At 41.0% G+C, this 22,916-nt stretch overlaps 1 protein-coding gene across 1 annotated transcript in view; it reads left to right on the forward strand.

Annotated features, from left to right (window-relative positions):
* LOC137281665 (myosin essential light chain, striated adductor muscle-like) overlaps positions 1-22,916 on the forward strand; it is a 47,440-nt gene that overhangs the window by 17,700 nt on the left and 6,824 nt on the right. Inside the window, exon 2 of the mRNA XM_067813051.1 lies at positions 21,490-21,636. Coding sequence (XP_067669152.1) covers positions 21,490-21,636 — 147 coding nt within the window. The remainder of the gene's footprint in view (positions 1-21,489; positions 21,637-22,916) is intronic.

Below are 22,916 nucleotides of genomic sequence, written 5' to 3' on the forward strand. Positions count from 1 at the left end.
ATCAAGTACGTGGCTATATTTACACTATATCTAAACCTTTGATGGGTAGTACATGTTCTTAAAATAAAACTCATTTGGACTTTCTACTTCACTATAGACCCGTGAAGGTCCCGGGATAGAATAGACCCTCAGCAACCCATGTTTGCCATAAAAGGCGCTAACGGGATCGGGTGGTCAGGCTCGTTGACTTGGTTGACACATTTTGTTCCCAATTGCGCAGATCGATGTTCATGCTGTTGATCACTGGATTGTCGATTATTTACAGATCGCCGCCATATAGCTGGAATAAAACTAAACTAACCTCACTCACGCTCGTCACCATATAGCTGGAATAATCCCGATGTGACGTAAAGTTCAACTCAACAACTCGTTGTCAACAATCATGTATAAAGACCGAATGGTCTTCATGTTGAGATAAAGTATCAATTCATGTTCACCGAAATGATCCCGTCGACAACGACATCGACTCCACCCTGTCAGTTCAACAGAATTCGATAATTGCATCTATATTTAGTTCATATTTAGTTCATCTCGTGATATGAGCAAATGTTTATGAGTGTTAATTCAATATGTTCCACGTATTTTTGAGTGGTGACACTAATGGTGCTTAATTAAATTCACGGAATCACACAGCTGGTGATAAATATTTACTTAAAGATAAAAGGTTCCCCGTCATTATCGTTTCTTAACAACCAGGAAATTGAGTATGAACACCAGAACACTAAACACCAATCTTTACCCGAAACCATGACAGGTTGCTGATCCCTGGTCAGTGGGTCAGTGGACGCGTGACCACCCAGGGTAGAAGTGTTCTTCAGCAACCCATGCTTGTTGGTAGAACAGACTATCGGGATCGGGGTTCAGTTAATTGCTGGATTAGAAAATCCAGAGGGTCAACATCATGAGCATCGATCTACACAACTGGGATACTACCACACGTGTCAACCAAGTCAGCGAGCCTGACCACCCGATCCCGTAAGTCGCCTCTCGCAACAAGCATGGGCTACTGAAGATCAGTTCTAACCCAGATGTTCAGGGGTGAGAAAGATCGGGTGGTGAGTTTGTGAATAGATGATTGGGAGATGACCGTTGATGGATGAGTTAATGGGTGATCAAGTAGTATGGTGAGTAGGTGGTGAGTTCGTGAGTAGTTGAAGAAGAGGTGGCCGTTTAAATGCAGTAAGGCGTTGATTTCATTACAATGAGCAATGTAATCAAACGGCTACATTTCTCATTGTAATCGAACTAGTGCATGACAATCTCCTTGTCGCAGGAAAAACAAAGAAAGCAACAAAGAAACAAAGAAGGAAGCAAAACAAGCCTATTTCCCAAACCAGAAGAAACCGAAGTGCATGTATGTTTGTTACACGTTGGCTTAAACCAGAGTGGTAACACTGAACTAACTATAAAATCCAGGCTGCAGTAGAAACAAAACGGATATTAACGACAAGAGTTTTTATGGATGACAACTTCTTTATTGTGAAGGGTCAAGACGTTTCGAACGTATATTCACTCTCAGCAAACAGAATGCCAGTGATGCGTACAAGTGCTGATGAAATTTCTGGAGGTTTTGTCAATGAAAACACACTAAAACTATACCCACTGCAACATGTGATGGACATAAACTTCCAAATTCATGTACCCAAATAACAGTTCATGTTGAACGGATCATTAACAAAACAAACAGTTACATAATGTTGCGCATTGAGCTGTTTTAGATTCGAGAGACGTATCGTCCATTATTCGTCATGGCTTGAGTCAGTAGCCATGTGCACATGTCACTCAGGATTAGTGAGTTTAGTTTTACGCCGCACTCATTAATATTCCAGCTATATGGCGGCGGTCCCGTTAGTCGCCTCTTACGACAAGCATAGTCGCCTTTCATGGCAAGCTTGGGTTGCTGAAGGCCTATTCTACCCCGGGACCTTCACGGGTTCATGCAGGATTAAATATCTGTGGTCAGATAGAAACCAAGATCACATGACGTAGACACGTTCAAAGCCAAACTTGTGCTGATGGTGGTATGTGAGCGACAGTGCGATGGAGTTGAGACGGAGGTGAGTTTTGGTGACACTTTGATCAGGTGAAAGGTCAGCTTTGGTGAGATTGGCGTGAATTGGGGTTTTGTGACATTCGGATGAGACGAAGGGCAGGATTGGTGAGATTTGAAGGAGGTGAAGGTGAGCTTTGGTGAGATTTGACGGAGTTGAAGGTGAGCTTTGGTGAGATTTGAAGGATTTGACGGAGGTGGAGGTGAACTTTGATGAGATTTGACGGAGGTGGAGGTGAGCTTTGGGGATCAGGGTGTATTAGGAAGTTTGGTGGGTATGGCTGTAGGCGGGACTGTACCTGTGCGTTCCCCGGCTTTGGGAGGAAAGGGAGCATTGGTGTGGGTGCAAAGGCTGGATTTTACACCGCCTTTCGCAATATTCCGCCAAAATCTCGTCTGTGGACACCAGGAATGGGCTTCACACAATGTGCCCATGTGGTAAATTGAACCGGGTATTCGGCGTGACGAGCGAACGCTTTAACCACTAGGCCCCTTTCGCGATCAGAAGTCGGTATGCTGTTTGAAAACAGTTGGAATAAGAGCAAAACCATGGACAGTTGGAGATGAAGCTAATGTGATAAAATACCAAATGCAGCTCTGCCGAGTTGGAAATAGCACGGTTATGTGTGTTGGTGAACTTTTTCCTACATGGCAGATGACTGTATCTGTGTGTTATATATAGAACCAGCAAATATTTGTAAGGATTCTACAAAGTACGTATCGTTATCGTCGTTTTTGTGATCGACGTCGATGTCTTGTTTTCTTTACGGTTATAACCCGTGAAGGTCCGGGGTAGAATGCTTGCCATACAAATGCGACTCGGCTTGTAAGAGGCCATTAACGGGATCGGGTGGTCAGGCTCGCTGACTTGGCTGGCACATGTCATCGGTTCCCAATTGCGCAGATCGATGCTCATGATGTTTATCACTGGATTGTCTGGTCCAGACTCGATTATTTACAGACGGCCGCCATATACGTGGAATATTGTTGAGTGCGACGTAAAACTAAACTCACTCACTCACTCACTCACTCTTTACGGTTATTATCATCATGTCTTGCCATGTTGCTGTCACCGTAACTGCACCGTTGGTCTATATGAACGTCCCTTGGATCTGTTGATTAACCTCACCAATGTCGACTGTGATACATCTAACAACACTATAATATGAACGTCATATTTAGACACAATCATTATCGTTATCTGTAAATCTGCAGTTGTAGATCTGCAAGGAATATGAAAGATGTTTGCTAAGAATCAAAATAAACTCACCCCAGTATAAAGAATAAAAACCAACAACAGTAAAAACGAAACAATGGACAACAAAACAAAGCTTCGTCAAAAAGAAACAAAGAAAAAATAAAATGACAAAATCAAATGAACAATACCAAACCCCAAAAGAAAAAAAAAAGAAAAATACTAAAGACAACAAAAGCATCAACATTGAAAATCAAAACATTAATAGAAAACATAACCCCAAAAAAGAAAAAAAAAACACACACCGAAAACACTACCCCAAGAGACAGTCGGGTTCATGTCCTCTGCCAGGGGAACATATAAGAGGTCCCCATGTTTTGTAACAGAGGAAGATATGGGTCATCGTTAGGTTTTCCAAACTATATACATAAAGATTACTTCCCGACCCCGCTGTGATATTTGTTTGAAGTTGGTAAGAGATTAAATACAGCTGTGTTAAGCTTCGCCACGCAACCTGTTGGAGTTTGTTTTATCAATATTTTAGAGTGTCTATGGCTTCTTGACGACTGGTGGCCCGTATTCTTCTTAATCTATGATATCCAGTTTGCGGTGAAGCGCAATGGGACTCAGCATTGTCAGCAGGAATGATATGTCAGTTATCTCCCATAGATAAAGGTCACGGCACGGGACAGTCTCTCTGAGGCAGAAATTAAAGATCAAAACAAACCAAATTTTGTGCCTTATACTGAAACCTTATCATCCTTGTAATCATTGCATCATCTTTGTGATCCTCGTCGAATGTTTTACAGTTCGTTTCCTGAACTACTGACCCGAAAATAGTTTCCTTTCACGAGAGTGAGTGAGTGAGTTTATGGAGTTTACTTTTACGCCGCTTTTAGCAATATTCCAGCAATATCACGGCGGGGGACACCGGAAAATGGGCTTCACACATTGTTCCCATGTGGAGAATCGAACCCGGATCTTCGGCGTGACGAGTGAACGCTACAACCACTAGGCTACCCCACCATCCCTCCTTTCATGTAAATGTGGATCATCACAACAGTGTTTACCCTCAGTAATGTTGACTTGAGTATTCATCTCCGTTCTGTTATAATAAGCATGCTTCCTGTACTCCTCACCCCCCATTACGCCGATGCGGAAGTGACGCCATTATCTCCTTTCCCATTGCCTCATAGATGTGTATTTTGAACGGACTACTGTTTTCGGTGTCATTTTATTCAAGTCCGCCTCTAACCGAAATTTTCCCTCCGAAATGGATCTAGTCTGGTTAAAACATTGCCCAAGAGCACGTGTTTTGTGCTGTCGAGTGGTATTTAAATGTATTGCTGATTGGGACTAAAAGTCAAAAGGTACATGTAGACAACAATCTCGTGACAGAACGTACAATCGTTACAAGACGCACACACGCACCAACGCACACTCGCACAGCCCTGTGGGATTGAGACGTCATGTGCCAGGGAGCTTGATGGCTTTTCTTCATCGTTCACGCAATTAGTGATGCGAAGACATTGGTAGGTTTCACGTGCAATTGTTCGTTTACTTTGTTCCATCCATAACCTTGGCCCGCCTTTCGGAATAACTGTCAGTCGGGTTTTGCATAAACTGAAAACTACGGTTACGATAACCTCATACCGTATTCACTCTAAAAAGAGCTCGGGGGCTTATTTTTTTCAACGCACTTCCAGACCCGACGCTTATGAAAAGTCCAGCGCTTTTGCGCTTTCTGGATGTAGTTGCAGTAGGTGACACTGACCAGCTTAACTCTCGACGCTTTTCAGTGACCCGCCACTGAAAAGAGTACCTGCGCCTTTTAGAGTAAATACGGCCTATACACATAATCGTAGTTCATGTACCTATTTCGACTAAAATATATAACCACCACTGTTTGTTGTCTCCGTCATTTAGTTGTTCGCCATAAGCTTAGTCTAATCAAGATGAATTACATGTGGTGCAAGGCCAGTGACCCACTTACATGCGTGCACGCGTGAGATCTGTCGACGTCAGGTGTTAACTATTTTGAGAGATGGCGTACGTTAAGTATTTAAAATTAGAGTCAAGTCCGGATTTAATTGGATGGGAATATTAAGGGAATGTTTCAGAAACAAACTGAAATGATTTCATATTTATTTGGATAGTTGAATTCTGAAAGAAGCCTACTGAAGAGGTTTTACAATAACAATATTAATATAATAAAGATATAGTACACTCAATCGGGTAGCCTACTGGTTAAAGCTTTGGTTCCACCCGGGTTGGAATCCCCACATGGGGACAATGTGTGAAGCCTATTTCTGGTGTCCCCCGCTGCGATATTGCTGGAATATTGCTAAAAGCGGCGTAAAACCAAGATCAGTCAGTCAGTCAGAATAATCAAGGTCTGGATAGGGACACGCAGGGAAACAACCAAATCGAGAGCATTGATTCGTCGCTCAGTTTGGATCCATGAAATAAATAAATAAATAAATAAATAAATAAATAAATAAATAAATAAATAAATAAATAAATAAATAAATAAATAAATAAATAAATAAATAAATAAATAAATTAGAAAGAAAGAAAAAAATTAATCTCAGATGTTTCAACTGCCGTTTTCCATTTTTGATGTATTTGACCTGGGACGTTATGCATGAAATGAACACATAATCCTTCCCTCCAACTATCCCGGGATGTTGTGTAGATTAGTGGTTAAAGCGTTTGCCCGACATGTCGAATACCCGTGCTCAATTCCCCAAACTGGTACAATGTGTGAAACCCAAACTAAACCCACTCACTCACTTCAAATTCACTTCTCTCCGTGAAGGTCCCGGGGTAGAATAGGCCTTCACCAACCCATGCTTGCCATAAAAGGCGACTCAGCTTGTCGTAAGAGGCGACTAACGGGATCGGGTGGTCAGGCTCGCTGACTTGGTTGACACATGTCATCGGTTCCCAATTGCGCAGATCGATGCTCATGTTGTTGATCACTGGATTGTCTGGTCCAGACTCGATTATTTACAGACCGCCGCCATATAGCTGTAATATTGCTGAGTGCGGCGTAAAACTAAACTCACTCACTCACTCACTCACTCAAATTCACTTCTCGAAACATCTCCGACGTAGCGACCATGTGCACAAAAGTATCCGCGAATACAGACATCAGTTTTTTTACAGGCAGAAGGAATTCAACTTCCCGAAAAATCTCAAGTGATAATATTCTAACTTGTTTACCGGTTCTATGCTATCTCTCTGGCTCCAAATCTGCTCGTAGACTAACAACTAGTCTCTTAAATGAACATATTTTACTGACAAACGTTTATAGGTACAAAAAACATAAAAAATGAGACCTGAGACTTCTTACCCGAAGCTGTGGAAATCTAGACTTGCCACATTTTCTAGATTTCTTGGCTAAAATTGCTTCAGGATCTATATTAGAGACTAATCTTCTCACGTGGCGGTTACCTACTACACTTTTAAAGTTCATGGTTATTCCTCAAAATAGACAATTTGATATGACAGTCCCTGAGCAATGTGCCCTTATCATCAATGTGTCCAACTGCGTAGATTAGGGTTATGTTGCAGATGATTCGATTGATTGGTCCAGACTCGATTATTTACGGACCTGGGCCCCGTTTCACAAAGCTCTCGTAAGCCTAAGATCTCGTAACTTTTCTCGTAGCATCCGTAGCTCCTATGTTACAGTATAGGAGGTACAATGGTTACGAAAAACTTACGAGATCTTAGGCTACGAGAGTTTTGTGACACGGGGCCCTGCGCCGTACAGCTGGAATGTTGTTGAGTACGTCGTTAAAAACAAACAACAACAGTGGAAACGCTGAGCTTTTGGTCGCGAATATGGTCTTTCGGACATGTAGTATTGCTTTCCGGATCAGGATCCAACGGTCTCGGATTATTCAATACTGGATGCATGACAGATTTAGATAATTACAACATTAAATTTAAACATTGAATTAAACCATTAGGTTGAAAGTGGAGTGGTTTAGGGAATGGTCTTCAATGTAAGCGCTCTTTTCCCAGCAATGCGTTGGTATTTTATAAATGTGTGTATCATGTTAGAAGAAGATGCTTGAACACATATGAACTCATTTTATGAAAGTGTGGATAAAGTCAGTGCGAAAGGAAGGCTTACCAAACAGTACAGAATGACAACTTAAAATCCAAGTAGCTCTTGCTACTTTAAGAGCCTTATGGTTGAGGAACCGATCCAGGTACAGTTGAACCATCAACAGACTTGGACACACGTGAACCATCAATAGATTCCGATACACTTTAACCATCGAAAAATTCGAAAGCACCTCAACCATCAACAGACTTGGATACCTACGAACCATCAATAGATTCCGATACACTTGAACGATCAAAACATTCGACAGCACCTCAACCATCAACAGACTTGGATACATGTGAACCATCAATAGATTCGGATACACTTGAACAATCGAAACATTCGATAGCATCTCAACCATCAACAGATTTGGATACACGTGAACCATCAACAGATTTGGGTACGCTTGAACCATCAACAGATTCAAATACACATGGACCATCAACAAAATCGGATACACTTCACCCATCAACAGACTTGGATACACGTGAACTATCAACAGATTTGTAAACACTTGAACCATCGAAAAATTCGACAGCACCTCAACCATTAACAGACTTGGATACACGTGAACTATCAACAGATTTGTAAACACTTGAACCATCAACAGATTCAAATACACGTGGACCATCAACAAAATCGGATACACTTCACCCATCAACAGACTTGGACACACTTGAACCATCAACAGATTTGTAAACACCTGAACCATTAGCAGACTGGGAAAACCCCCGGGGAAAGGACCACGATGACAATTTCCTGTCCCTACCTCGTGGCTCAGGAACCATCACATGTCAACCAGTTCGGACACACTTCACCCATTAATAGATCTAGACTTGAATAGACTTGAACCATCAACAGACTTCAACAATTAAGAGACCTTGAGTAATGCATTTCGAGAGACGAGTTCAAACTACCGGTTGTCTTTCGGTATTAAGTTCTAAAGATTTCCTGTATAGGATGCTTGTCGACTTATATTTTCTTCAGCCAAATACTTGGTATTTAACAACTATATTTTACGGCCCCCAACATTTTTTAAGGGTATGGGTACTGATGCTACGCATTCGTTCAAATTGCAAGCTGTCGCGGAACTTATTACACGAGTTAACAGTGCCAGATAAGCTGTCATGATCGTTACATTATGGTCGTGGCTTCAGGAAAGCAGTACTTCAATATGCCTCAATAGTTTAGTGCAGCAGTGTGTCTTTGTTAAATTGAAATTTGCGTAGACAGCATTTGCTAGTCAAGAGCACACAGGTGTGTTTCCTTGAGCTTTTTGTTGATGTCTGCGACATGTATCATAATCCCCTAGCGAGAAGTCTGCAAAGATGGCCGACAGCTGCCTCGGGAGACATTTACAACCACAGCAGTTATCTCCCTTGTAAATTTTACGAATGCCCGTTACAGAAGGGGTTTCCTAGACATATTGAGCAACACTCAGCCACACTCAGCAATATTCCAGCTATATGGCGGTGGTCTGTAAATAATCGACTCCGGACCGGACAATCCAGATGGGATGCGATGACACCATTCAACCAAGTCAGCGAACCTGATAAACCAATCCCGTTAACCACCTCTTACGACAAGCACTGGTTACCGAAGATCAATTCTAACCCGGATCTTTATAAAGCATAGATAAAATACAACCTGGGGAAAAATAGCCAAATAATATGCCATGTATGTGTCAGCACTGAGTTATGTAGCTTATTATTGTTTCTTATTGGAAACTGCAAGATATTTGGGGAATTTCTGCATTAATCATAAGCAGATCCAAGATTTGCCCCGATTACTGGCCTGTCATCAGTTTCCAAGTTCGAGCAGTCTCTATAGTAGTCAATATGTCGCTGCATCTTTCTCAGTCGTTAGGGCAGTGGGGTAGACTGATGGCTAAATCGTCAATTCGTCACGCTGAAGCTCCAGGTTCGATTCTCCTCATGGTGGTGTCTACCGTCGTCATGTTGCTGTAACGTGAATAAAATCAACGTAAAACTCACTCACTCACTCACTCTACAGATATTAGTGAAGACAAGAAATACTGTTCAAATATGGCGGAGTTGTAAGTTATACACTTATCTCACTTTCTAGTCCGATCACAAAAAGATCGCAGTTCTTAGCATTCAGATTAACAGGAATTCATTCATTTGGCGAATAAATTTTGGACCCGTCAGAAATTTCGAACACGACACTGTTGTCACATTTTACGTGACCTGTAACTAAATAGACTTGATGCTGAGCGTGGAAATGTTTAAATTACTCGTTTGACCTAGTTAGGTGTCAGAAGTTTACCTCACTGATTAAAAATGTAGTGCCATCACCAGCTGCACTATCGTGGAACCCCACTTCACAACTTCCGGTTTTGTCCTCTTACACCAGCTCCCTCAGCGGAAGAATATATTTGTTCATCATGAGCTTGGATGCTGGCTCGATATTATGCCATGTGTCTAAACAGTTGCGCTAATTACACGTTAAGTATAAAATAATGACAGTATTACGTGCCAGGTGTTCATCAAAAAGTGCATCCGTTCGTTTTGTGCACGGTTTGTCCTCATGACAACGTTTACTAAATCCGTTAACGCCTATGTCCTACTTTCTAGGAGTCTAAAGAAACTTTGTGCAGTGGTGTAATTGGTGAACTATATAGACATAAACTCAAACTCGATTTTCATTGTTTTAGTGCTCCACTTGATCCCTTCTGCTTAAACGTGTTTTTTAATACATATAGTCTGGTTCATAATTATTGAGAATTTTTCTTCTTACTTTGAGCTATCCTAACACCTCAACTGATTCACTGATACTTAAAACTAAGTAATGGTATAAGGGAGGTAACTCATCTTGGCCTACTGAGTATAGTACAATTAGAGTTACCTCCCCTGATTTTGTAGCAGACGTCATTTTCCTCAGCACTGTCAACAATGTCTGCTGAAGATAAAAGAAGGTTGATTTTTGAGTTGTGTAATCAAGGAATTGATGATGTAAATACATTGGCAGAGAGAACAGGAACTCCTCTTTCTACTGTGTATAGGATTAGGAAGAATTTTAAAGAGGAAAAGGATTTTGGGCACCAGAAAGGAGCAGGGAGACCCAGAAAATTGGACTTCTCAGATCGCGTCCGGCTGGGAATTTTAGCGTCTAAAAAGCAAAGGGCAAGCATCTCCAACATCAGGTATGAAATGATAGAAAGGGGATCAACAGTTGTATCAAAATCTACAGTTAGAAGAAATTTGATTGATCTTGGATGGGAGAAAAAGACTGGAATTCCTTCTCCTCTCATGAAACAAGAACATAAAGACAGGCGTGTTGAGTGGTGTTTGGCACATGAAAACTTTGACTGGGAAAATGTGATTTTTACTGATGAAAGCTCAATATGGGTATATCCCAATAATGTGAAAATATGGACAAAGTCTGCGTCAGCACCATTGTATCGACGACCTAAATACAGCACAAAGTTTCATGTATGGGGAGGGATATCCTTATTAGGAACGACCCCGCAGTGTGTTTTTGAGGGAAATCTGACAAGTCAACGCTACACTAACATATTAGATAATTTTCTCCTTCCAAGTGCACATGTGTTTTATGGAAATGACTGGATTTTGCAGCAAGATAATGATCCTAAACACACCGCAAAACATGCCAAGCAGTGGTTTCAGGAGAAAAATGTGACTGCTTTACCAGTTCCTGCATATAGTCCTGACTTAAATCCCATTGAGAACATTTGGGGGATGATGAAGGAATGTGTGAATCAAAAGGGATTGACAAAACTTGAAGACATGAAGAGAGAAGTGGTCTGATACTGGGACAGCATAACTCACGAGACACTAACCTCTCTGATAGGAAGTATGCCTACCCATCTTAGACTGTGCCGTGAAGCTCAAGGAGACTTGATAAAATATTAAATTGTTACCTACACAACATGAAAAGGTCAGTTCACTTTCACAATACATTCAATTTTATCTGATTTGTTCTCGTTTAATAATATGAAATGCTTTAGCTATTCTCAATAATTTTGAACCATACTGTATTTGAGAAAACAGTACAATGGGTTATGACTAACTTTTATGGTGTATGTTATATTTGCTCTTTTGGAATTCAGGGTTCGGTTTCCCACATGGATGCACCGTGTGAAGCTCATTGCTGGTATCCCTGCCGATATATTGGTGGACTATTGTTAACAGTGGCATAAAACTATCCTCACTCCATGGTTTTCATTGTCCAATCTTGATCATTTACTTTTGGGTACGATATTGTAGGATTACAGTTGAGGGTGACATCAGTGTTGCGATTTCTCAGCGGCAGATAAGATAGGATATTTATTGCATAGCATTCCATTAAAAAAGGGGCAATATTCTATAAACTACAAATTTAAACACAAAAGGTACAAAGATATAGAAATACACATAGATGATCTTTATCATAACAATTAGACGCTAGATGCTACATAAGCAAGGTATACAATGAATCACAGCAACAAAACATACAGTGTATAATAGTGATCTAGCTCAATCAAGTCTTCTATATTTGTTTGAAGTTATACATATGGTAACAAATTATTTATATACTATTTGGTTGATTATTTTAAACATGAGGCTAACTGTTTCGGTTCTAGTAAGATATATGTTCTCAATAGTCTATCATGCAGAACCTGAAACAATTACATATGTCATCTATATAGTAGAAAGCAGACGAAAATCTACACTGAAAATAAAGAAAGTCTCTGTGCTCCTTTTCATTATAATTTATGATTATGATTACGATACATATGTTTATATAAGGGACAATGTGTTCGTCTAATGTCCTGTATTTTGACATATAGTCTTGCCACCACGTCAGTATTACCACATGCGGCCCCAAACCATACTCACTCACTCATGTTACTGTCCACTTGTCTGTGAAACGTAAATATATTCCATACCAACCACTTAAGCATTTAGCCAAATGCCGTAGCCAGAACAACAAAGGTTCCGAATAACGCCCAAAAAAGTTTTCCTCTCAGACTTCCTTCTCTAGAAATTCTGACACTTGACACGTAATTTCACTTTTATTCAATTAAGATAACAGTCAAAGAACTCAGTTTACAACATCCAATGCTTGTTTGTTTATTTTCATGTCTGAAACAAGCAACGTCCGTTATTCTCATTTCCCTGTTGTTTACACGTACGGTAGATCTGGGAGACAGGTTGCCGTGTGCTCAGCTACACAAGCCTCAACACGTGCGTCCCGTCACGTGCGCATTGTTTGTAAATTAATTCAAAGTGACAGACGTGTTCATTGCAAGCTGTGCCGTTATTTCTGTGCAATGTGCATGTTTTGAAGAGTCAGCAGTTTCCTCAAAGTTTTGATGAAAGTGAGTTTGTTATTATGCCAGTGAATCTAATTGAAAATACATTTCTTACTTTTCGTCATTGTTAATTCGTATTCTATCGAAATCCAGCTTCTTGAAATGAGGCATTCAGCGGATTCGAACCACCTGAACAACCCCACTGGCTGTGCTAGCGCAAAAGAAAAAAAATATGAATGTGATCATAAGTTATTTTCAAAAGGTGGGGGTGATGTTGGGGTTCGAACTTCCTCTCTGGATCCGCCAATGTGTTACTAATGCTTTAAAGGGGTTAAGGTAGTGTAGTGGTTGCCATGTGGGTACCATCAGTCCCTGAACCACATTATTGTCCAGCCCTCCCTGCAATACAATGACACTAAATGAAGCAAATCTCTGGTCTCCCTGTGGCTCCTTTCAAATTTAAACGGGTTTATTTATTACAATTAATATTATATATACTCATAGACTAAGTGGCAGTGTAGGGTACAATCCACCCAGGTTGTATCACTTATTTCAGCACCGTGAAGACAGGTTTCAGTCATGATATTGCTGGGATAGTGCCATCTGCGGCCTAAAACCATAGGAAATTACTCATTCACACTCATTCTGTATGATGTCTTTATACGGCCATTGTAGAAATATAATCAACACTACGCCCTATTTTGATCTGCTCATCCGTCTGTCTTACTAAACATTTAAAGACTTAGAGTCAGCATCAATTCATCATGTTCTGAAATTGTGTCATTTAGAGTATAATTTCTGTCATGTAATAACCGCCGCACGCTTGTAACCCGCGATGATCCTTGTAAGAATCGATCTTCGCTGACTTGATTCTTGTCATTGCATCCAAATTGCGCAGATCGATGATCATTATGCTGATCACTGGATTGTGTGGTCCAGACACGGGTATTTACATGCCGCTAAAATACAGCCGGAGTATAGATGACTGTATCGTTAAACAAACAAACACAAAGGAAAGACAATCAGTCTATATTCTCTCAAAGTTACCGTCAACGACAGACATGTGTGTGGATGAGCTACATAAAACGAACATAACATGTACAATATGAGGGTAAATAATTTCTTGAAAAACTCTTGACGGATTCTTAACAATCTTAATATTCCTATTACACATTAATTTCTTATAACTTAATAAAGATGGTCGTTAGTAATAATAGTCATTTATAAAAAAAATACGTTGAGTTGTTAAAGCAGTACGATCATAGAGATAGTGGTATTCATATCATAGAGATAGTGGTATTCATATCATAGAGATAGTGGTATTCATATCATAGAGATAGTGGTATTCATATCATAGAGATAGTGGTATTCATATCATAGAGATAGTGGTATTCATATCCGATAAGTTATGGAGGTAACTGATTTTAATAGTCCAGTTTCCACACATGCCGAACCATGTCTGTGCAGCTGAATTCACAAAATCATGTTATTTCCAGTCGCTAACTCGAGTAGCGAAATCGACATTGGAATCATAAACAACCTGGCGCCTGAAGATTTCAGTCAAATGCAACGTTTGGTGAACACGTGTCACGTGTTTACACTTTCGTCGACAGATTTTGTCCAAATCTGTCCAATTCTTTGCTAGTTTAACACCAAATTCTACACTGTTCCATCTGTATGACTAGCCGTCTGTCCATTCTGGAGCATACAATCCAGTGACTGACATCATGACCATCCATCTACACCGTAGGGGTACGATGACATGCATTTACAGCGTTAGTGATCATGATCACTAGGTGTTTCTGCGTGCGTTTGTGTGTGTGTTTGTGCGTGCGTGATTGTGCGTGCGTTTGTGTGTGTGTGTTTGTGTGTGTGCGTGCGTGCGTGTGTTTGTTTGTGTGCGTGTGTGTGTGCGTGTGTGTGTGTGTGTGTCAGTGATTGGGGGACACCAGAAATGGCCTTCACATATTGTGCCCATGTGGGAACCCGAGTGACGAGTGAAGGTTGCTTTGTAGAGAGGCACACAGCCGGTTACCTTTACCATTTAGATCGGAAACTTAGTAGAGCAACTATGGTCACGTGGTTGGATCCAAAGGAGATGGGCGATCATGAATATCTTGATTCCATCTAAAGGCTACTACATAGTAGCTTATATAACGTTCAACATTAAACGGCAGTAGTAATTGCGTCTGTCATACAACAGGAGGCAAATGTAGCCAAGAAAGCCCAGACAGGTGTAGACTATGTGGCAAGTTTCAGGAAAATAAAAATCTATGGGCTTGTTTTCCTTGCTTTTCATTGTCATGATTTAGGAACCGTTTTTTCTGTAAAATATATTCATTTTGAGATATCAATTGTTAGTGTAGTGGTCCAGTAGCCGCTGTACAGTGATTCATTTACATAACGGGAACTGAGTGAGTTTTAGCAATATTCCTGCAATTTCACGGTGGGGAACCGCGGAATCGAACCCAGGTCTTAGGCGTGACGTGCGAACGCTGTATCCTCTAGGCTACTCCATCGCCCCTTCCAGTTAGGAACGAGGAGTCACGTGATGTGGAGTGGAAACGGCATTGGCGTGCACCACTTGAAACCCTACAGAAAAGACGCAGTGAAATGATGCGCGGTATTGCGCGGCTTTTTGCAATACTCAAGCAACATCATGGCGGGGAACACCAGAAATGAACTTAACACATTGTACTCACGCGGGGATTCGAACCCGGATCTTCGGTGTGAAGGCAAACTCTTCAGCCATTAATATAAGTTACCAAACCTCTCCTCGCTTCCATGAACCAGCGGGGCGAGGTCATCTCGGCGTGTATAAACGTATTGCAAAACAGTTTGATATATGGTATACAAGGTCTGCCGGCAGGCCATAAACTTCATCTCAAGGTTCCTTAGTTGTAAACAACTGTACAAGTTTAAGCATCCCTGTAAAAAGGCAGCAAGTTTGGTAAGGTGCCAAACCGGCAGCTTGAGAGGTTTTTTCATTTAAAATATTCTCTTATCACCCAACAGAATATTACCGATGCCAAATCACATCGCCTCCAAATTCCAGGATTAATTTGAAACCCACGTCGAACACTTTGGAAACGATAACGGCACTTCATCTTGAAGAAATACGATCATGAACATTTAATTGAACCTTATGTATAGCTTGTATTTGATATTAATCAGCCGATCGTGGAAGTCTGTTTAGGAGGCTGTGTGGCACAGTGGTACAAACGTTCTCTCGTCAGGTCAGTGTGGTGGTGTGGATCTCTGTGATGGATATCTTTTCTGGGAGTTCCTCAAAGCAGGAATCTTGCATGCGATTAATACCTTTAAACCTCAGCGACTTTAAGGGACAGTGAAGCAGCCTAGTGGTTAAATCGTTTACTGGTCAAGCCGAAGAACTGGGTTCGATTCCCCACATGGGTATAATGTGTGAAGTCCATTTCTCGTGTCCCCAGTGGTGATAGTGCTGTAATAATGGTAAATAAGGCATAAACCTAACTCTCCCATTCACTGTCAAGATTTGGACCACCTCTATCATTCCTAGACTTCCATATAATGCACACATAATGCTGCTAAATTACTGATTGTACGCTTCACAGTATTGTTGATGCTACTGTTTATTGTGCGCATCATAGTATATTTGATGCTACTGTTGATTGTACGCATCATAGTATTGTTGGTACTATTGTTGATTGTACGTATCATAGTATTGTTGATACTATTGCTGATGGACGTATCACGGTATTGTTGATACCATTGTTGATCGTACGTATCATAGTATTGTTGGTACTACTGTTGATTGTACGCATCATACTGTTGTTGGTACTACTGTTGATTGTACGCATCATAGTATTGTTGGTACTACTGTTGATTGTACGCATCACAGTATCGTTGGTACTATTTTTGATTGTACGCATCAAAGTAGTGTTGGTTCTATTGTTGATTGTATCTATCACAGTATTGTTGGTACTATTGTTAATTGTACGCATCATAGTAACGTTGGTACTATTGTTGACGGTACGTCTCACGGTATTGTTGATACTGTTGTTGATTGTACGCACCATAGTATTGTTGGTACTATTGTTGATTGTATGTATCATAGTATTGCTGGTACTATTGTTGATTGTGAGTGTCACAGCATTGTTGGTACTATTGTTGATTGTACGTATCATAGTATTGTTGGTACTATTGTTGATTGTACGCATCATAGTATAATTTAGGTAGTACTATTGTATAGTGACGTATAACAATGGGGTGAGTGGGAGAGTTCAAGGGTATGACCAGGTGGTATGATTCACTGCAATAAGCTACACAGAGTTGCCTCCGTTTGCTGTGGCACGTCACCTGTTCGAATCTAAGATATTTAACTTCAAAGATCATTGGTATGCTTGGGTGCCTTTGTACAAAACGATGTCAGGGATATTGTTATCCCAACTCCACACTTTAGACCTACGTGTGTAAACCCAGGTTTTTCGACGCTCTTGGCAATATCCCACCAATATCACGTTGAGCTCGAGGAACACCAGAAATGATCTCTACACAATGTGCCCATGTAAGTGAATCGAATCCGTGTCTTCAGCGTGACGAGCGAAAGCCTTAACCACTAGGCTACCCCACTGCCCCACATAGACACACGACTGTCGTATCGCTAAGGTGGCTTCGTAGACAGGCACCCAGTTTGTTACCTTTACCACAGTGGCAAATATCGAAAACTTGAACCACTTTGAATAACCGATCTTGAACTCAAACTGCGCTTCAGATAGAGTAGTCACCCGAGACCCTAATGATCGCAGGATTGTACTGCATACTCCAAGTGGCGGAAAGATTAACTAAGATGAGATCTCTCATTGTGACAGGTTTCGCGTAGGCATCCACTGACATGTTAACAGTCCTATTATATCTTTTCAAAAAGAAACTGACTTTCTTTTATGTAAAAAGTCACCTTTATCATACGTAGCCTTGCACCAATGAAGTTCTTAATGTAGATATGTATTAATTATATTAAGGAGGCAAGTCCAGATAAGCGGACAGTATCTGTAAGGGCGTTAGTCTGTTAGAGGTGTATTTTTAGAAATTATCAGTTAAGTTGCTAATGATTGCCTTAGAAACCTGTGCAAGTCTACATCATGCGTCACATAGCCTTGAGTTCCGTTCAACACTGTATATTTGGCACATTTGGGTGCATTTGGTACATTTGGTCTAAACTGAATTGCGCTCGTCCTATCTTTTGTGGTATATTAACGTGTGATGCGTTTGACATTCCGTCAGTACACATATACTGACGTTTGTGTTAGACAACTGAAGGAGGGTTGACCGCCCAAAAACATTTGATGTTAAGCAGTTGGCATTTTTTCTGGTATTCCTATCACCCACCTCCCTGATTTTTTCTGACGTGAAATAATTATCAAAACGATTTATCTTTTCCTCGCCGGTGTGGTAGTTTATGTATGTGATAAAAACCGCTCTTACCCCCGAATGCTCATAAAAACAGTATGATCTTTTTCCATCTGTAGTTATTAAAACAGGTTTCCGAAGCAAAGCGTCTTGATCAATAATATGACTAAATAAAAACGTTTAAGTACTTTAAGGTTTAAAATAAATAAATAAACCAAGATCAGTCAGTCAGTAAGAATAATCAAGGCCTGGGGCCTGTTTCACGAAACTCTCGTAAACCTAAGATCTCGTAACTTTTCTCGTAGCATCCATAGCTCCTGTGTTACAGTATAGGAGGTACAATGGCTATGAGAAAACTTACGAGATCTTAGGCTACGAGCGTTTTGTGAAACGGGCCCCTGGATAGGGACACGCAGGGAAACAACCAAATCGAGAGCATTGATTCGTCGCTCAGTTTGGATCCATGAAATAAATAAATAAATAAATAAATAAATAAATAAATAAATAAATAAATAAATAAATAAATAAATAAATAAATAAATAAATAAATAAATAAATGTAGTGAGCAAAAGGTACTCATCATAAAAAAACATACTGGCTGGGGTTTTGAGATGATAAAGGTTAAAATGTAGGGATGGTTTAATATTCATTTGTCGCAGTAATTTAACTATATATATTCGGGCTATCACAGATACTATCACGAAGTAAACCCAGGACCAAGCGAAATGCTTGATGAAATGCCTTAAAGCAGCGTCATCTCAGATTCGTCGGTCACTACAGATCCATATTACTTTAACTAATGCGATTGCCTCTGTGGTGTAGTGGTTAGAGCGTCCGCCCGGAGAGCGGAAGGTGGCGGGTTCAGGCACTGGCCGTGCCCTACCAAAAGACGTATAAATTTGATACTTGTTGGTCGGCGCTAGGCATTAATTGGTACAGCGCGGACTGGTCAGGTCGGAGTTAGTATAATGCGTCGTAGTCTACTGCGGCATGGTATCTCACTGAGGTAGCTCTGCGAAACCAGTTTGGTGTGGGCTATTACAAGAGACAAGCATGCAAGTCGTCATACGAGTGAAATATTCTTTAGTACGATGTAAAATCACCTCACCTATACCTTAATTCCAGTTGCCTCGAACAAACATTATATCGCACTGCAGAGATATTTAACTCCAGAATACATCAGGATCATACTTTGGGTATTCGGGAAAGAAACGACTGCAATGCCAAATATTTCGCGGATAATATATTTCTAAGCTGTCTGGATGCCTGCAGCCAAAATGGCAAGCGGCCTTGTACTTGAGAAGATCCAGAGAGATAGCTAAAACGCCATTGAGTTGTATCTTCGTAGCAATTAACGACCGCATTTGTCCACCAGTGTTTGATAGTATTTTTGTGTTAGGAACACTTAAGGGTGTCTTGAAAGATTGATATTTCACATTTGCTCAACAAATAAATCATCCGCCTTCGCGTTAGTGGCACAGGATTTCCCTCGGTAGTTCCAGTACTACACTAAGCACGTTGGGTGGCCTTGTGGTGTGAGGACAGTGGTTGTTCCCCTTATTTGTCAGGATCCACTAATTCACGCGAGTGAGTGAGTTTAGTTTCACTCAGCAATATTCCAGCTATATGGTGACGGTCGGTAAATAATCGTGTCTGGACCAGACAACCCAATGATCAATAACAATAGCGTCGCAATTCTGAAGCGATGACGTCAACCATATGCATGTCAGCGAGCCTGCCCCCTCTCGATCCCGTTGGCCGCCTTATGTGTTCTAACCTGGATCTTCGCCGATCGGTAAATCAAGATTCAACCCACATAAGTTCCTTTGTTAGTTGACAAGAGACCCACGGAGGTCCAGATAAGAATTGGTCCTCAGCAAAAAGAGACTTGATGTCAGAGGTGGCTAACAGGATAGTCTCGCTAAACCTTATAATCTTGCTTCCAAAATAAACGCCACCGAATTGTGATCTGGCCTAAAACAAAACTTTAGCAAAATATGGTAACATTAAATGTTTTACTGTAAAAGGCAATCATTCAGCAACAGTATTTAATGGATAGCAAGGAGAACAACGACGCAGCTCGTGAGCTATTATCTCATGAAAGACAATGGGTGCGTTATCCAGTATTCGATCACCAATGCAGTATCGACTTTCTGGGCAGCACATAGTGTGGCCACCACTCACAGTGATGCGGGCCAGAACCCGACGTCGAACTGAGTAGGTGAGTCTTTTTGCTTGACGTGGGACAAGTTTTCCCATGGTGGATTTTCAAGATCCTGTGGTCCTAGCCACATGCTCTTGTGTCTGCTCCATCTGTAACATGCCGACTGCTCTCTCCCTGTGCTGTAGTGTTAAACGAGGCATGTTCCTGCTTGTCAATCGATTAAAATGATGTAAGTGAATAAACCTGGTTACCTTTTTCGAACGAGTAATTTTGTGCACAGTTTCCGTTTTATTCGTGTAAATTTTCACAATTTTTTCTTTTCACAAAACAGACACGTGCAAATGTTCACTGGGAATGGACATGTTGTGTTCGAGATATGTGTTTTTAGCTTTTTTCAAACACTCTGGCAGTTATTTTGATAGTTTACAATCGTTTCTATTTTGGTGGCGTTTCTTTCTTACCAATCCCATTCGTGACCAACTCTGTCATTCTGGGACAGTGGAGGTTACGGAAAGGGGTGAGCGGTGACGAATGGGATGAGTCTTCACGGAGGCGGCGAAAAGGGGCAAGGGGTGACGAATGTACCAATTTGCGTGTGAACGAATGGTGTTATTCCCAAGAGAGGAATTTACGTGAATTCATCAACATCCGTTCTTCCGAGTGTCAAGAAAGTTAGTCTATATTTCAAACACTGATATTCTATAGGAACTGTAAATAGGATAGTGTTCAGAGCATAAAGTGTTAGTTTTGAAGTCTCCGAGAAACTGAATGTTTCGTATTATGGACAAATGTCCAGTTTAGATGAAGTCAATGATAAACCTCGTGAGGTTGTGAGGCCTCCACTGATCAGTCACGATTGAGATCGTTTACATGGGAATGTGTCAATGCACGAAGGTGTTTTTAGGTTTCTAGGGACAATACTTCTGTCTTTACTGGTACAATATATACTGTGTATCAAAAATGAGTCGATTTCCTGTTGCCTAAAGCGTAGACTCGTCACGCCGAAGGTCTGGGTTCGATACCCTACATGGTTCCAACGCGTGAAGCCGATTTCCGCAATGATATTGTTGTAATATTGATGAAAGTGGCATAAAACTAAACTCACAGATCTGAATCGCTGTGGGTAAATGGGTAATTGCTGAAAATGCTGAAAAGTCAAGTTTTAGTCCGTCATGGGATGGGCACTGGGTTGGTACTCTTTTGCTTTAAGCACAACCCTCACTCGCACCTTAAGCTAGTGGGTATTTCGCCTACCTTCGCTCATCCACCCTTCGCTCATCCACCCTTCTGTTTTCAGATGTTAGGGAGGTGTTCGATCTGTTCGATTTCTGGGACGGTCGTGATGGTCTAATCGACGCGGTCAAGGTCGGGGACCTTCTCCGGTGCATGGGCCTGAACCCAACGTTAGCCCAGTCAGAGAAGCTTGGAGGTACCAAGGCTACAGGTGAGCCAGTTCAAGACACCTTACACCACACATCTTTGTCTATAATACGTTTGTGTCGAATTTTGATGTGAGTGAGTGAGTGAGTGAGTTTAGTTTTACGCCGCACTCAGTAGTATTCCAGCTATATGGTGGTGGTCTGTAAATAATCGAGTCTGGACCAGACAATCCAGTGATCAACAGCATGAGCATTGATCTGCGCAATTGCGAACCGATGACAGGAGTCAACTAAGTTAGCAAGCGTGACCCTCCGATACCATTAGTCGCCTCTTACGACAAGCATAGTCGCCTTTCATGGCAAGCATGGGTTGCTGAGGCCTATTCTACAATTTACAGTTACGTAGAAGTAAAAGCTTAGTATTCGCGTTTTCCTTAATAATAATCATTTCCAGTTGTGGCGAAGATAACTCGAAGTATTTCCGTAGGTTCCTTCACCTTCGACACAAAGGTGTTTGACAGGAAACAGCTTTAAATCAGGCATTTCTGTACCATCCACACAGCCCCTCGTGAAGATCCAGGCTAGAACTGACCTTCAGTAGCCCATGCTTGTCGTAAGTGGCAACTAACGGGATCGTGAATACATGACACGTTTTATGGAAAACAGCTTCTTTTTATTCTTTACACGAGTTTTAGAGCTCCTTCACCAGGATCGGGTGGTCAGGCTCGCTGACTTGGTTGTCACATGTCATCGTATGCCAATTGCGTTGATCGATGCTCATGATGTTGATCACTAGATTGTCTGGTCCAGACTCGATTATTAACAAACCGCCGCCATGTATTAGCTGGAATATTGCTGAGTGTGGCCAACCAACCAAGAAATCAATTAAAACAGATAGCATAGTAGCAAGATAGTATAGTGGTAGAAGTATTCCTCATACATCAGTTCGAATTCAAAATACTGTTCGCTGAGATACTGAAGAAATTATTACAAAAATTTAGATCTACCCCGCTCAAAAATGTGGGAAGCGTTTGTAAAATCTCTGAAGACGTACGTCAAGTCTTCACAAAACTTGCTGTGTATGGTTACGATAACGGATTCAGTAAGTGTATTTACTTAACGCTATATAGCAGTCTTACAACAAATCCTTTGAAATATGTAGTAAATATTATGTAATTTTACTTGATCAGTTTACTTGATGTTGAATATAAAACATAGGAGCACCAATGATTGAAGCGTTTGTAAAATATATATCAGCGCTCATTGAGAGTCATGTATTCATGCCCAAAGGGATTCATGTATTCTTGGAGTTCATTACAGTATCTTGATGGTCTGGGAAACATGA

This window comes from Haliotis asinina, chromosome 4 (assembly GCF_037392515.1).
Source record: "Haliotis asinina isolate JCU_RB_2024 chromosome 4, JCU_Hal_asi_v2, whole genome shotgun sequence".
In the NCBI taxonomy this organism is placed as follows: Eukaryota; Metazoa; Mollusca; class Gastropoda; order Lepetellida; family Haliotidae; genus Haliotis; species Haliotis asinina.